This window comes from Barbus barbus (genome assembly GCF_936440315.1).
Source record: "Barbus barbus genome assembly, chromosome: 23".
In the NCBI taxonomy this organism is placed as follows: Eukaryota; Metazoa; Chordata; class Actinopteri; order Cypriniformes; family Cyprinidae; genus Barbus; species Barbus barbus.
The window spans coordinates 16,565,995-16,582,492 of NC_136751.1; the positions used below are offsets into that span (position 1 = coordinate 16,565,995).

A 16,498-nucleotide genomic window follows, 5' to 3' on the forward strand; every position below is an offset into this window, starting at 1 on the left:
TGAGCATAAGTATTGGGACAGTTGAACATAAGGCAGATATAAAAGATTAAAAGCTATTATTTAGTTGCAGATCCCTTGCGCACAATCACAGCAGTGAGTCTGTGACCCATAGACATCACCAGACTCTTGGTCTCATCCTTTGAAATACTTTTCCCAGCCTTTAATGCAGCCAATTCCACTTGTTGCTTGTTTTGGGGAGTTTCTGCCTTTACTCTCCTCTTCAGCTGGTGAAATTCATGTTCAATCGGATTTAAATCTGGAGATTGACTTGGGCAATCTAAGACTTTCCATTTCTTTGCCCTTATAAATTCCTTGACTGAACTGGCAGGGTGTTTTGGGTCATTGTCCTGATGCAATATTAAGCACTTCCCAATGAATCTGGTGGCATTTTCTTGAATATTGGTAGGCAAGATGGTTTTGTACCCTTCCAAATTATTCTGCTACTGTCATCATACATTAAGTCATCAGTAAAGTTGAGAGGGCCTGTTCCAGAGGCAGCCATGCATGCCCATGCCATGACATCACCTGCACCATGCTTAACAGATGAGGCTGTATGGTTGGGATCATTTGCAGTTTCCTTTTTTTCTCCACATCTTTGCTTTCCCATCATTTAGATAAAGGTTCATCTTTGTCTCATCGGTCCATAAACACAGTTCCAAAACTCTTCTGGCTCACCTTTGTGCTTTTTTGCAAACTCTAATCTTGCCTTTCTATTTTTGGTGCTGGTCAGAGGTTTGCATCTTGCTGTGTAGCATCTGTAATTCTGTGTCAAAGTCTCCTGAGGACAGTAAATTGTCAGAGCATCACCCCAGCTTTCTGGAAGTTGTTAGTGATTTTTGAGACACGTCTTTTAGGATTCATTTTCACAGCTTTTATGATTTGTCTGTCATCAACTACTGTTGTTTTCTCAGCCGATCAGGTAGTTGTTGGTTGCTGGTGGTTTCCAAACTCTTGATTTCTCCATGCCCTTTGTTTTTGCTATAGCTCTAATTGACTTCCTCTTTTCTTTTAGCATCCAAATTGCTTGTTTTTCTCTCAAAGTCAGCTCCCTCATCTTCATCCTGGTTTGTGTGTCATCATTGAATGCAGGATTCAGAATACAGAAGTAATGGATATAACTGATACGACACATTTCCTGCTTTTAATATCTGAAGAATTAATGCAACAGGACACAGCTGATCACTTAGAAAGACCTGTGAGGAAACTGTTCCAATACTTATGCTCACATCAGATAGAGGGATGAAACTCTAAAAGTGCTGAACTTCTTAGATGGTAAAACATCTATGTGTTGAATCACCCAATAATAAAATGTGACATTCTGTAGTTTTGTCTCATATTCATCTTTTACTCATATTTGTAAATGTCTTTACTACACAGCCAACAGAGCAATTTTGTCTTTACTGTTCCAATACTTTTCGAGGGCACATATACATATATATATTAGGGCTGTCATCGTTAACACGTTAACGCATGTGATTAATCTAAACATTTTAACGCGTTAATATGTTTTTAACGAAAATTTAATCGTTTGATAGGGTTTGACCCCAACTTCTTGCCGTCATCGCAGCACGGATTCAGGAAATCATTGCCTGCGTCCCAATGTGCACACTATCCATCCTAAATTCTATGTGATATTAGTAATTTTCAATACTATTTAGGGCAGATAGGGTGTATAGTATGCACATTGGGACGCAGGGATTGTGTGATTATAAGGCACCAGGCTCGACAAAAGTGAAGCGAACGCGGAGAGAGAGAGTATCCGAGAGAGAGAGAGAGTATCCGAGAGAGAGAGAGAGAGAGATCAGATCAAACAAAGTCTGCAAACTTATGAAAACATAATTAAAAATAATCAAAACCCTCTCGACTTCCCAATTACACATGAAGAATTGATGATAAACTCAAACGCCAAAAATGTAAAAAATCTTGTGGCCCTGACAACATTCTGGGTGAAATACTGAAACACAGCACACCTGAGCTTCAGACAGCTGTGCTCATATTATTCAACCTTGTACTTAGTTCAGGCTGTTTTCCTGACATCTGGAGCCAAGGACGTATTACCCCTATTCACAAGAGTGGAGACAAATTGGACCCTAATAATTTCAGAGGCATTTGTGTGAGCAGTAATCTGGGGAAGTTATTTAGCAGTATTTTAAACAATAGAATAGTAAACTTCCTTAATGAACACAGTGTCCTGAGTCCTAGTCAGATTGGCTTTCTTCCTAATTATAGAACTACTGACCACATTTACACCCTACGCACCCTAATCAATAAACACGTAAAACAGATTAAACATGGAAAAATATTTGCATGCTTTGTCGATTAAAAAAAATAAAGCATTTGATTCTATTTGGCACGACGGATTATATTACAAACTTTTACAAAGTGTATTCAAGCAACAAACATGCAATACGAATTAGCATGAATTAGCGGTGCAGTTGGAACAGTCTACAGCCCCTGGACTCACTCTACAAGACAAAAACATCAAGCTTTTGCTGTACGCAGATGATCTAGTGCTGCTGTCATCCACCCCACAGGGACTACAGAAGCACCTAGACCTGCTGGAGAACTACTGCCAGAACTGGGCCCTGGCAGTAAACCTCAAAAAGACCAACATTACGGTCTTTCAGAAAAAGCCCAGATGTCAGGAACACAGATACCAGTTCAGTCTAGGCAGCACCGCCCTAGAACACACGATGCAGTACACTTACCTCGGCCTGATCATCACTGCATCGGGGAGTTTCAGTATGGCAGTGAATGCTCTCAAAGATAAAGCTCGAAGAGCTCTATACGCAATCAAGAAAAAATTCCAAAATATTGAAATACCGCTTCCAATTTGGTGTAAAATCTTTGATAGTGTAATTCAGCCCATAGCGCTGTATGGAAGTGAGGTTTGGGGTCCACTCAGTGATCGGAGCTACACTAGATGGGACACACATCCAACGGAAGCCCTACACATAGAATTCTGCAAAATGATTCTAAAATTACAAAGGAGAACACCCAATAATGCATGTAGGGCAGAATTAGGCCGTTTCCCATTGATTATAAATATACAAAAAAGATTGCTCAAATTCTGGATGCATCTAAAATCAAGTCCCACAGAATCGCTACATTTTAAAGCACTACGAACCCAAGAACTGAACCCTGAAAAGAGTCCACTCAGTTAACTGGTTCTGAGACTTACTAACCTGACTAACTCTACTAACACTAACCAGTCTCAGACCAGCACTGCTTCTCACCCAAACATCAAAATAAATCAAATTATCAAACAATCTAAAAATATATATCTGGAACATTGGGATCAAGAAACCAAAACACAAAGTATATTACAACTCTATCGAACTATAAAATTAAAATATAAATGAGAAGAATATCTCCAGAGTGTCAAAGACACAAAGCAGAGACAGATCCTGACCAAGTACAGGCTCAGTGAGCACAGACTAGCCATCGAGACCGGCAGACACCGAAAGAGCTGGTTACCCAGAGAGCAAAGAGTGTGTGCTCACTGAGACAGGAGAGATCGAGACAGAGACACACTTCCTACTTCACTGTTACCAATTTAAATCAATCAGAGACATATACATCAACAAATTCACAAACATCATAAAGAACTTTACAGCCATGACTGAAGAGGAACAAATAAAGATAATACTAGGAGAGGGACAGACAGCAGCACTGGCTGCGAGATACGTGTGGATGTGCCACAGCCTGAGAGACAGCAGGTGAACGTGTGTAATGTGTGTAATATATGTATTATGTCTGACCTCTGTCTACCACAGTGACCCTCAGCCTGTGTGTGTTTATATGTTAAACACTGTGGTATGAAATGTTCACACAAGTTCTTATTTGTTACACTGTTTATTTAAGTTTATATTGTTATAATGTTTTTGTTCTATTATTTTGATATTTTCATTGTTATTATATTTCTCTATATATATTTCAAGCTTTGGCAATATTGTATTTTTTTACAGTCATGCGAATAAAGCCATATTGAATTGAATTGAAGCGGGATTAAATTGGGATTGAAGCTTGGTAAAGGTTTTATTGTCAGTATAATGGCTGAATTAAAACAAAAGAATAATAAGGACAATGTCTCATACCTGGCAGAGATGTGAAAGGTTCTGTTTCCTTAAACTAGTTTGTCATGCATTCCTTTATTTCAACACATTTACAGGTAATCCTAGTGTTGGAAACTTTTTCCTTCGTCAAAGCAGAGACCAGGAGACTTTGGGATAAGTTACTCTTTATTGAGAACTCGCAGTAGTCGCTGTAGTCATCCAAGTCTGACTCAAACAGTATACATTGTAGTTTTATATACATTTCAAGGGGGAGGGATTTACATAGAGGTGGATACACTCGGAACAAAGCATGTAAATGAAGTATACAGGTTTAGGAACCTACAGGTTTAGGAACCCGCCCCAGACTCTAGAGTGTTACCAGTCCTAATTCAATCAGCATAACTATTCAACTGTATAAATGCTAATCCAATCAGCCTAACTATTCAACGACTGGGGCTGGGGCTCAGGCTCCAAAAGCCATTAAGGACAAAAGGTGAGAGTCTCCGTAATATGACTCATTTAACTTACAATGGAGAAAACCGGTCTGGCAGGAATCTCTTGCTGGAAACTCAGTAATTATCATTTATACTTCAAATGCTAAAATTCAGTCTACTAAACTTTCTCAGTTTATATACTATTGTATTGGAACCTAAATTAAACATTTAATAAATTTGTAATCCCACACTAGTAAATCAAATAATACATATAAAACAGGTTTAGATCCATCCATCCATCCATACATAGACAGATAGATAGATAGATAGAACAACATGGACAATGATGTTGCATTAAAAATAAAAAAATTTCATGTGTTATTCATGTAGTCTCTCTCTATACATAATCATTTATTTCTTTATTTATATACAATTAGGTACATACAGTTTACTACATATGTATGAGCTACATATAATATTAACTTTTTGTATCATTTGTGTGTACATATTCTAAATTTATACACATTATAATATCTTAATATATCCATTCTTCTTCCACTTGAACAGGAACGAGGTGACCAAACTTAAGTTTGAGGGAAAGACATTCCATATATATGCAAATCAGAAGGAGGTGAGAACACTAAATATGCCAACATTGGTGAAGTGAAAGATAATTACAATATACCAAATTGCCTTATGATTATGACACAATCTGTGAAACTTGAATTCCCTTCAACGACAGTGCCGCATTTAATACACCTTTAATGACTTCTTGTTATGCACAGGACAAAAAGATCATCTTGACATACTTTGCACCAACTCCAGAGGCCTGCAAGCACCTTTGGAAATGCGGTGTTGAAAATCAAGCCTTCTACAAGTGAGTTTTTGCACTGCTCCTTCCTTCGAGATGAATATATTTGTTTGGTTAGACAGGTGTGATGCTTCTGAAAGGGCAACTGCACAATAAACAAGTTCCAGAAATAATTAGTCCCTTTTTGGCTCTTCCTAATTGCAAACACTGTCACTCCAGAGTATGATATTTAAGACTGGTAAATAAGCTGACATAACTAATAATGCAAGGCATTTCTGCAAGTGTCTGGGCACCTACATCTAGATGCGTTACTGCTTTTACCTCGTGGGGGTCATCTAATGGAACAGCCACGTGTTGAGAATGACCTTTACCGTGAGAGCAATGAGAGATGTGTTCTGCTAGCTCTTCTGGAGGGATGTCTGTGCGCATTTCAGTCATGGTTGATTGTACCTGTCCTTGGCCACGTCATGGGAAGTGTTTAAAGTGACGTGCAGCTCGAGGCAGACCGCAGTGTTTCAGGTTTCTAAAAGGAGAGCCCAGTTTCATAACACGGCGAGCCACCTCTGGCTTTTGTCTCTGTTTTATGATGAACGATTTTGGCTGACTGAGGTGACATCTTTGGAACGAGAGTCTGTTTCAGCGCTCATCATGAAGTGTGGGAAAGCTCAATTTAGGTGAAGGGAATGGTGTAATCACTGATTTGGCAAGGTGTCTTATCAAAACTGAATGTACATGCTATTCCAACTCTGACTGAATTCATTCCGCTGGGGCAAAGAGAAATTTGTAGCTGTAGTTAAAGTCCCCTAGAGAAGGGGAATTTGTGGCAGGTGAAGGCAGATGATAATTAAAAAGTGGGTTTTATGATTCATATAAAGGCCGTCTTTGGGGAAGGAGATTCCACACCTGGTGATTAAAAGCCTGAATCAAATGTTCACCAGAGACCATCTGAATCAGAACACTCAAGCTCAGCCTAAGGTTTCAGTCACTAAGAGGGTTAGATAGAAAATATGTACAAGCTTTAGAAACCAAACATTTTGAGCATGTCAGTGGGGTAGGTGATATGACAAAATCTGACTTAACAACATTATATCTTTAGCATGGTAATGTAACGGTGTTAATGTGTTTGGTCTTGGCGGAACAGATTTACTATGCTGCTGAGGCAGAGCAAGTACCGAGATTTGCTCATCCACAACATGCTGCTGTGAGCATGTAAGAAATACTGCTGCTGCACATATAATATGTATGAAATAACCCCCATATGAAGCATACATGAATCACCCTGTAGCAGATCTACACAGGTGGAGCTGGGGAAGGTGGAGGGTTTCTGAAGCACGCTGCAACTGCTGCAGCAAGCACTAGCCAAGTATTTGAATGTTGAGCAGCAAACTCATTGACTGCTGATACATAAAGAACCAATCAGCTGCGCCATGTGATAATTATGTCATATTGAGTTAGACCTATCGTACTGCGCCATCTAGAGTTTCATGACAGAACTTTGGATATGTATTTAATAAATAATTTTAAGTAAATAATGTATTAAGTATTTCTGAATTAAATTAATTAAATTCAATTTAAAAGTAGTTAATCACATTTAGGTAATTTCCTTTTTTATTTTGGAAGTTTATGAATGCAAACTAAGAAATATGATTATTCATAACAGTCGATAAATGTAAAGCAGTTTTTTTTGCACAAATGCCTGACAGATTCATGTAATTTTTGAGCTAAAAACAAAAGATTGTAAAATTTATACTGGAAGTTTAAAAGAAATTCTGAATTATGATCGGATGAGTGGTATTTGAAGTCATACATTGTAGCTACTGTAATATACACAAACCTGTGTCCACACATCAATTAAATGTTATGTTAATTTAATTTTACATTTGCAAATAAAATGTAAACATTTCTTACATAAATAACTAATATAGCAAATACTGTAATATTATACCATAGCATAGAATATTTTTACTTTGGGAAAGTTTTACTTTACTACGTTTTATAATCTAACATCATAGTTCATAATTTCACCATGCAATAGCAATGTCTGATTTGTGAACTAGCTGATTATTTTCAATAAGCCTGTCGAATTGGTCCAGTACTTTAACTTGTAATACTCAGACACATTAATTACCAAGTACTTTTGTTATTTTTACTCAAATAACATTGAAAAGTGCTATGTATACTTTTACCAGAGTGATTTTTTAGGGTGTCTTGTTTGTGTATATCGTCCACCACTGCATAGAACTCTAAATACAATATAAATACAAATATAAATACAATATAAAAATACTAAAGCATCTTAGAAAGTTTCAACATATTTGATAACAGCAATGTCATATTTTTGCTTAAAAGAGAAACGATTCTTAATTCAGACTATTTGAAATAGAGTTGTGTTTGTTGTTTGACTTCTAGTTTCATACGAATGTGTAAATGTGTTTGTTGTGCATGTTCAGAGCTTAATCTTTCCTCTCTGTCCCTCGTCAGGCTAGAGAAGTCGAGCCAGGTTCGTACGGTGTCCAGCAGTAACCTGTTCTTCAAGGGGAGTCGTTTCCGCTACAGGTAAGTGTGGACAGACAGAAAGACAAGGCACGGGTCACTGCCGATGGACCGCCACAGCCTCAGGGGTCCCTGCTCCAAAAACAGCCTGCTGTCCTCATCACGGTCACATAGAGGTGACTGCTTTGGAGCCAATGCACCACAACCTGCTGCGGATGGAGCTGTTCACACAGGCCACCTTTTAGACACAGACGTTTACTTAATAACTGCAATTGTAACAGATGAATGGAGCCATCGGGGCAATTAAACAAACAGCACAATCAATTATTATAGTGGGCTCTCAGGCTCAAACACCTCATTAGGAAATTGATAACAGTTATTTTCTCACTCCTATGTAAGGAGACAGGCAGGATTTTAAGGCATTAAAGGACTCCGCTGAGAGTTTTTGTTTAAAGAGAAGTAATTCAGTCACAGCCTGAGAGGCAAAGATTGAGTTAAGAGAGGGGACTCAATAAGGTTAATCTATTTCCTGAGCTTCATGGACTCTAGTAGCAGCGGTCACCATTCCTCACAGTCACAGGGATCACAATTCCCACCAAAATGCCAGCGGTTTGAACGTGGCTAGAAAGCGTAGCTGTTTTATCCTCATTGGTTGAGCTGTTTTCTTTTGGTATATACGGTGTGCAGGTATTTTATAATATAGTGTAATGTAATGTAATATAATATATTTTAGTTTTTGGTTACACTATAAATACAAGGAGAATTTTATATATTTGTTTTAAATATATTTTAGATATTTCTGATATAATATAATATATTTTATTTTGTGGTTACAGTATAAATGCAAGGAGAATTTTAGATATTTGTTTGAGATATATTTTAGATATTTCCAATTATAATATTTTCATTTTTGGTTTCAGTGTAAATGCAAGCAGAATTTTAGATATTTGTTTTATATATATTTCTGATATAATAAAAAATATAATATAATACATAAATTGTAGTTTTTGGTTACAAATAAAGAACAAGGTTTGCTTTGGTCCACTTAAAGAGGCTTTTATGTATCTTAGGTTTTTATTTTAGTTACATATTTATGGGTATTTCATTTGATAAGGGAAATTATGCCAAAATTTTCCACTCTAGCAGGGGGAACTGGGCACGTCAGTTGTTTTTTGTTTAATTTCAGTGGAAGAGTAGCCAAAGAGGTAATGGAGCAGAGTGCAAAAATTAAACGGGAGCCTCCAGAAATACACAGGTATGCATGAGTGTGGATCTGTTAACTTTATAATTGATCACACTGGGTCACATTCTTTTGGTTTTGTTTTGTATGCATGCATGCATGTCCAGTAAGACTGATGTCTGTAGTCATAGGACGTACTGTAATGTGATGAATGGGTGTGTTGATACAGTACTGTATGTGGTCACAGGGCTGGCTTGGTGCCCAGCAGAAGCTGTCCATCCATCACACATGGGCCCCGGCTGAGCAGTGTCCCGCGGACCCGCCGGAGAGCCGTACACATATCCATCATGGAAGGTCAGAGTTCAGTTCAACCCATTAACCTGAGTTCAGCTCTATGCTGAAACCCTGAAACCACAGGCAAAGCACTGAATGGTTTGTAATATCATCAAAATGCTGTAGAAAACAGCCAACTTATAATACAGCAACATATAATTTATAAAAAGAGGGAAATTTATGCCAAGACGACAATATAATATAAAGGCACTCAAGAAGTCAAGAAAACTGTAATACTTCCAATAAAAGTTATTGTTGGGAATATTTTAGCATGTTTTTGTAACTTATGTTTTAGATATTTGTTGCAACCAATTTTTCTTTTTTTTTACTATGCATATATGTATGTGTGTGTGTGTGGGTACATGTGTGTGTATTGTTGTGTAGTAACATGTTTTATTTCAGTTTTAAAAAATTAATAGTTTCATTCAATTCATTTTTATATAAAAATAATGAATTTTTGCCTTTTGTGTATTTTTGAAAGTATACAGTGCGTGCATAATTATTATTGTTAAGTTGATATTCTGATCATATTTTTTCCAAGCACATTCTTACCAATTCCAAACCACATCAATCTTAATAACTACTAATAATTTTCTATTTAATCATTTATAAGTGATATATAATTGTCCATGAAGGCTGGAAGTGAAAAACTCCTTATATTCAGGTGTGCATAATTATTAGGCAGGTTTTCTTTATAGATAAAATGAGCCAAAAAGAGATAAACCTCAGACTGAAAAGTCAAAAATAATTAAATGCCCATGAGGAATTGGTAAAATGTGCTTGGAAAAAAATATGCTCAGAAAATCAACTCGCATAATAATTATGCACACACTGTATATGTTATGTAAAAGGTATAATATATTAAGTAAAAAAGTATTGATCAATATAATTAAAAAAATAAGTTGATATAATTGTTTTCATATATACATATATATGTATGTGTGTGTATATATATATATATATATATATATATATATATATATATATATATATATATATATATATATATATATGTGTGTATATATATACGTGTATGTGTGTGTGTGTGTGTAATTAAAATAGTATTTTAATATAATTAAAAATAAATAAATGAATATAATTTTTATTTCCTAAAAATATTTTACTTTAACATTTAATATATATATATATATATATATATATATATATATATATATATATATATATGTATATATATGTATATATATATATATATATATATATATATATATATATATATATATATGTATGTATGTATATGTGTATATATATATATATATATATGTATATGTGTATATATGTGTATATATATATATATATATATATGTATATGTGTATATATATATATATATATATATATATATATATATATATATATATATATATATATATATATGTGTGTATATATATATATATATATATATATATATACAGAGAGAGAGAAATCTTTTTTTTATTTTTTTACGCACACACACCCTAACCAAAGTTCACAAGTTGACCGCATGCAGTAATATGAGGCTGAACCGGCCGTCACATAGAGGAGTGGAGATGCAGGTGCTCCTGTCAGTCACACCACTCTATTTCTGTGCCAGCTGTGTACAGTTATTACTAACACTTCCCTGTGGCACCAGCTGTGCCATCCTGTTCCACCCATCCAAGGCTTACCGGTGTCCTCTGCCCACCCCTTCATTGTGGGTCTCATCTAATGAGCCCGACTGTTAGACTAGCATCACAACAGAGCACTGCCCTCTCTCAATATGAGTACACTCTACATAGACAGCGTAGTTAAATCTCTGGTCACTCTGTGATACAACACAGAAAAGACCATCTTAAAGATGTTGTGAAGAGCTCTTGTCTGTAGTGCGATCTGCTCGGAGAGCTGGGGAGGATAAAGTCAACTATCTTGCATGTGCTGACTGAGAGTCTTCAAGGAGTATTAATACCCTCCTCTGAAAATAGACAGGACCTTTCTCACCATTTAAGTCACTGGCTGTAGAAGGGAGGAGGAGGTAAGAGGCCTGGGTGGGGTAGGATTGGCCACCGCTGTCTTGGGTGCCTACTTTGCCGTTTACCAGCACAGCCAAGCCTTTACCCAGCAGCCCACGGTGGAAATAGGGCAACCGCTAAAGTCTAGCAGCTGCAGACGTTCGCTTTTTGGAGATAAAAATGGTGAAGTGCCTAATCCGCATCACCACCCGGGTGAACGTCCACCTGCGCATGATCAACCACTGCTATCGGGATGTAAAGGTTCGGGTGCTGAGTTTGGGGCCTCGTATGCTGGGAAAGGCCCTGGGCGTGCTGCCCCTTTACCCATCCCTCACTGGGCAGCAGGACCAGCTGCGGGCATCACCTTTGCCCATGACTTCGCCATCTTATGCAGTGCCCTCCACAGCTTTAGGTAAAGTCTGATGTTGTGTGTGTTTGTGTTGCACCAGATTGAGTTTTTTTATTATTATTAGAATTTACTGAAGGTCAGTAAGATGTATTTTATTTCTGCTTTGGTTTGATGAAATCTGATTAGGTGGGTTAGAATAGAAAGAGGCAGGTAATGGAATTTCTGTTGGTGTTGCTGCGGTGGTGTTTGTTGTCAGTTAAAAAAGCTCTTTGAAGTGTGAAGTGCTTTAATTCTAAAGAATGTGCATTGCCGCTCAAACGTTTTGGTTCAGTAAGATTTTCCTTTTCTTTTTAAACAAATGGATGCTTTTATTGTGCAAGGATGCATTAAACTGATCAAAAGTGACAGTGAAGACATTTGAGCTTTCTGTTCATAAAAGAAAAATATTAAGTAGCAAAAGTGTTTTCAACAGTGACAAGAAATGTTTCATGAGTATAAAATCAGCATATTAGAATGATTTTTGATCATTGGAATTGCCTGCATTTTTATGTATAGATAATGCATATAAACACAATCATAGTGTTGTTTGGATTGTGAACCTAAAGGCTAATGTTTTCTTTAAAGAGCAATTGGAGTCGATCAATGAGATGCGTGGATTGAAGATACTCTACCTCACTAAGAAACGTTTGGTTATTGACAGAATAAAAGGTTCTTCATATGTCTTGATCATAATTAACAGTGCATTTTAGAAGCTTGAAAGCTAAAGAACCATTTTTGGCAAGGGAGGCAGTGCCTCCTCAAAATATAACATTGAAAAGTGTATAAATCACTCGTTTTTCTAAAGAAACATTGTCCAACACAATGCCTCCAATGTGATATGATTGGATATGACTGTTTATGATCGGCTGTGATTGGTTCATGCAAAAAATCCCTCCTCTTGTGTTCGTGAATCAGTCTGAATGAACAATATAATGGCATTAATAGGAAGACTAATATAAAAAAGTAAACAACTCACACACTTAGATATAACCGCTTTGTAACGTCAAATTAAGACTTGAAATGGCATGAAAACATGATCTGTGGTAGTTTTTAGTGCGTAATTGGCTTAAATTTAAAGTAAATCTCAGTCTCTGTGACCAATATTTCACCAAGCTTTGATGACTGATGACTAATTCAAAAATAGTTAAGTTAACTATTGAAAAGAACAAGTTCACAAATAAAATCTATTGTTTAAATTGTTACTGCCTTGAGTTATTATTTTGGAATAAATGTAAAATGCTAACATTTTGAGATTCATACTTTGTATTAAAAAATAGAAAATTGATTACATTAATGTAAAAATATAAAATAGAATTGTTTTTTGTTTGTTTTTATTCTTCTGATAGTGTAAGTAATGCTTGTTAACCAAGAAAATGTGATTGGCACGTAAATTTACATTTGATTAAAAAATAAACTTTGATTTTGCCTCTGCATTTTAGAACACTGCACACCACTGATTCCTGGGTATTCATTAATCCACAATCTGCAAGTGTAAGACATACAGTGCTGTTGCTAATCTTTCAAGGAGTTGCCATCCTGCAAACATCACATCAAGAAGAAATGCAGCTGAAATAAGAACTGCAGAAGTTGCAGAAATGCGCAGCGCAATGTTTGAAGGACTGCAGCCTGAAACTAAAACCTGATTCCAGCTGTGAAGCATGGTGGGAGAAGGATGATAATATCAGGGTAGCTGTTCATCACCTGAAGCTCGTGATACAAGAAGACGCAGATTCAATACAGAAGTAATTGACCAGTGGAACTGCTTTCACAGAAGAAATTGTGCTCTCAGTCCAGACATCAATTCTATGGATGCACTATGCTGTGACATGAGCAGAAGAGTGCGTTTAACACAAAGAACAGATATATGAATTGAAGAGTTAAAGAAACCGTTCAAATAGTTAAACTATTTTATAGGGATTTCCAAACTACAGTACTAATAGATGGAAGTTATTACTGCTAAAGAAGATTTAACAGTCAGTTAATGTTCACATTTCAAGGTTCATTTTACTGTCTGGTCTGTAAATGTTTAAACAGCGTTTTCAGTATTGGGCAATACAAGTAGATTACTTTGTTATTTTAACTTGGTTGGAGAGCAGTGCACATTTTTTATGAATTATTAATGCAGAAGTACAGGTAAATACAAAGGCTTCGCAAGCTTTTTCTTACAACCGTATGCTTATATTTCAAGTAAAACCTGAGCTGTTAAATTCCAGGGTTCTTTAAACTCCGATAAATGAGAGCTGAGTTCAGCTTTATGCACTAAAGCAGATGTGCTTTTATATGTGACCATTTTTCTCTTTGGCAGGATGTTTAATATTGTGAATGAGAGCCCTTTGGTTGAGCAGTAAAATGTCACATCGTCAAAAGATGAAATCCTAATCCCTGCACATCAGAATAGAGATGTAACATATCTGCAATGACGCGCTCAAGAATCTAATGCTCAGCAAAACTCGTATGCTTCTCTGCTTTGGATTCCTTGAGGAAAAGGGTATGCGAGAACTGAAGCACAAGGGTTTATGCGAGATTTGCAGCATCCTCACTTTGTGGCTTCTGTGGTCACTTACTGTGACGAATCCTCTTAACATCATGGTGTTAAAGTTATGTTTAAGAACATAAATATACATCCCCTCTCAGATGGATTCTGTATATCATGTAACTTCTGTACTGCTTTATAATAGACTGGTATCACAAAACTTATTTAATGCCTTTCTAAGTTAGTAGCTATTTATGATTATGTGCTATATATACACATTCCCCTCCAAAAGTATTGGAACAGTAAAGACAAAATTGCTCTGTTGGCTGTGGAGTCAAGACATTTGCAAATATGATTAAAAGATGAATATGAGACAAAACTACAGAATGTCACATTTTATTATTAGCCATTTCAACACATAAATGTTTTACCAAATAAAAAGAACAGCAGTTTTAGAGTCCATCCCACTCATTGATGTGAGCATAAGTATTGGGACAGTTGAACATAAGGCAGATATAAAATATTAAAAGCTATTATTTAGTTGCAGATCCCTTGCACACAATCACAGCCGTGAGTCTGTGACCCATAGACATCACCAGACTCTTGGTCTCATCCTTTAAAATACTTTTCCCAGCCTTTAATGCAGACAATTCCACTTGTTGCTTGTTTCGGGGAGTTTCTGCCTTTACTCTCCTCTTCAGCTGGTGAAATTCATGTTCAATCAGATTTAAATCTGGAGATTGACTTGGGCAATCTAAGACTTTCCATTTCTTTGCCCTTATAAATTCCTTGACTGAACTGGCAGGGTGTTTTGGGTCATTGTCCTGATGCAATATGAAGCACTTCCCAATGAATCTGGTGGCATTTTTCTTGAATATTGGTAGGCAAGATGGTTTTGTACCCTTCCAAATTCATTCTGCTACTGTCATCATACATTAAGTCATCAGTAAAGTTGAGAGGGCCTGTTCCATAGGCAGCCATGCATGCCCATGCCATGACACCACCTCCACCATACTTTACAGATGAGGCTGTATGCTTGGGATCATTTGCAGTTCCCTTTTTTTCTCCACATCTTTGCTTTCCCATCACTTAGATAAAGGTTCATCTTTGTCTCATCGGTCCATAAACACAGTTCCAAAACTCTTCTGGCTCACCTTTGTGCTTTTTTGCAAACTCTAATCTTGCCTTTCTATTTTTGGTGCTGGTCAGAGGTTTGCATCTTGCTGTGTAGCATCTGTAATTCTGTGTCAAAGTCTCCTGAGGACAGTAAATTGTCAGAGCATCACCCCAGCTTTCTGGAAGTTGTTGGTGATTTTACAGACACGTCTTTTAGGATTCATTTTCACAGCTTTTATGATTTGTCTGTCATCAACTACTGTTGTTTTCTCAGCCGATCAGGTAGTTGTTGGTTGCTGGTGGATTCCAAACTCTTGATTTCTCCATGCCCTTTGTTTTTGCTATAACTCTAATTGACTTCCTCTTTTCTTTTAGCATCCAAATTGCTTGATTTTCTCTCGAAGTCAGCTCCCTCATCTTCATCCTGGTTTGTGTGTGTCATCATCGAATGCAAGATTCAGAATGCAGAAGTAATGGATATAACTGATACGACACATTTCCTGCTTTTAATTCTTGAAGAATTAATGCAGCAGGACACAGCTGATCACTTAGAAAGACCTGTGAGGCAACTGTTCCAATACTTATGCTCACATCAGATAGAGGGATGAAACTCTAAAAGTGCTGATCTTCTTAGCTGGCAAAACATCTGTGTGTTGAATCACCCAATAATGAAATGTGACAGTTTTGTCTCATTCACCTTTTAATCATATTTGTAAATGTCTTGACTCCACAGCCAACAGAGTAATTTTGTCTTTACTGTTCCAATACTTTTGGAGGGCACTGTACATGTGCATGTTGTATAGTGAGGTCTAGTCCTTTGGATTGACCATGCGCTGCTAATTGTTACAAAACCTCAGCAAGTTGGCTGTTTGCCTGTCGATACGTGTGATTCCCAGGCCTGTAGGGGCTTGAAGTACAGTGTCTATCAGAGCAAACAAGCTGGGAAATCTCTTTTCACATTAGCGCTCTGATCTGCTTTTCTGCGAACACATTACTGCACTCCAGGCCTGTGATTCAGTATTTTGGTCTGTCACCTTCATGAGACCCTTCTAATATTGCCCCTCAAGCACGGTGCACACCTTGTCGTTTTTTCTGTCCTTTGCGATTGCTACTTATCATATTGCATAAGGTCTTTGAGGTCTTGAGCCTTTGAGGCCAGAATAAGACGCTGACACTGGACATGATTGACTGGATGTTCTTACATCTTTGACAAGAAAAATTTAAAAAGTAAG

The 16,498-nt window shown here is 36.8% G+C and overlaps 1 protein-coding gene across 2 annotated transcripts in view; it reads left to right on the plus strand.

The window, feature by feature from the left end:
* LOC306843175 (FERM domain-containing protein 5) overlaps nucleotides 1-16,498 on the plus strand; it is a 109,468-nt gene that overhangs the window by 89,086 nt on the left and 3,884 nt on the right. For both annotated transcript variants that reach the window (XM_079374476.1, XM_079374477.1), the window contains 5 exons: nucleotides 5,057-5,120; nucleotides 5,275-5,366; nucleotides 7,782-7,856; nucleotides 8,980-9,048; nucleotides 9,221-9,327. In XM_079374476.1, coding sequence (XP_079230602.1) covers nucleotides 5,057-5,120; nucleotides 5,275-5,366; nucleotides 7,782-7,856; nucleotides 8,980-9,048; nucleotides 9,221-9,327 — 407 coding nt within the window. The remainder of the gene's footprint in view (nucleotides 1-5,056; nucleotides 5,121-5,274; nucleotides 5,367-7,781; nucleotides 7,857-8,979; nucleotides 9,049-9,220; nucleotides 9,328-16,498) is intronic.